Source organism: Carya illinoinensis, chromosome 2 (genome assembly GCF_018687715.1).
Source record: "Carya illinoinensis cultivar Pawnee chromosome 2, C.illinoinensisPawnee_v1, whole genome shotgun sequence".
NCBI classification, from domain to species: domain Eukaryota; kingdom Viridiplantae; phylum Streptophyta; class Magnoliopsida; order Fagales; family Juglandaceae; genus Carya; species Carya illinoinensis.
The window spans coordinates 22,232,908-22,234,057 of NC_056753.1; the positions used below are offsets into that span (position 1 = coordinate 22,232,908).

The window sequence follows — 1,150 nt, forward strand, 5'->3', positions numbered from 1 at the left end:
GATTGTTGTTTGGTGTTGGTTTTGATGATTGTGTAGCAATCATTGCATGTGAATTAGTTGGAATGCCAATTTTATTAGTTAAAGATCTTTGGCTTTCTTCTTGGAGAAGTAAGGAGAATACTCTACTCATGGATGGCAAAGGGGATTGCAACAACAACTGACTTCTGATTGCTGAGTAAGAATCATGAAGACCAACCAGAAACTTCATCATGTAATCTGGTTGTTGTCAATCAGTGAGATTCTTTAGGATATTGCACGAGCATTTGTCAAGATTTCCACATTTGCAATTAGGAATTGGACGATAACTGATATATTTGTCCCATAGAGTCTTGAATTCATTGAAGTATTCAGTGACATATTTCGAACCTTGAGAAAAGGAGCTGAGAGACTTTTCCAAAATAAACACTCTTGGACCATCACTCCTAAGATATCTAGTTTTGAGTTCTTCCCAGATATCAAAGGCATTTGTGAAATATAGAAGGCTTCCACGGATTTCCTTGGCAATAGAATTCATCAACCAGGATAGAACAAGATTGTTGGCTCTTAACCATGCAACAGAGAGACGAGCATCACCATCAGTAGCTTGCATCAAAGATCCATCAACAAAGGCAATTTTATTCTTCACTATAAGAGCAATTGACATCGATCGGCTCCATGCAATGTAATTCTCACTAGTGAAAATTTCAAATACGAGAAGTGGACCAGGATTATCAGAAGGGTGTCGATAATAACAACTTGATGAATCGTCAGAGAAATTCATCCTAGAAGTAGCTGCTGCCATAGAGGCACTATCAGAATTATCGAAAGAATTTTCGATAGAACTATTTGAATGATCTGCCATAGAAGCAGAACAAAAATCAAGAACGATCAAGAATGATCAAGAGAGTATGCAGAAGAGTATTCATTTTCTACTGATACCATGTAAAATTATAGAATCAGGAAAAACAGAGGATTTGAGGTAAGCAAATTGTATCATTACTTCTCATTTGTTGAACTGAAATTACATCTCTATACAAGGTCATGTATTTATACACTAACATGACCAATTAATTATTGACATCTGTAGATTCTGTACTTGTAGAATAACTAACTTAAATGCCAGCTAACAGGTTTAACTAATAAATGAATTATTCAGATGAAGCCTTCTATT

The 1,150-nt window shown here is 35.5% G+C and overlaps 1 protein-coding gene across 1 annotated transcript; it reads right to left on the reverse strand.

Moving 5' to 3' along the window:
- Nucleotides 1–226: 226 nt before the first annotated feature.
- Nucleotides 227–841, reverse strand: LOC122301790. The gene has a single exon (XM_043113170.1). The coding sequence runs from the start codon at nt 839–841 to the stop codon at nt 227–229; it is 615 nt and encodes a 204-aa protein (XP_042969104.1).
- Between the last annotated feature and the right edge of the window lie 309 nt (nt 842–1,150).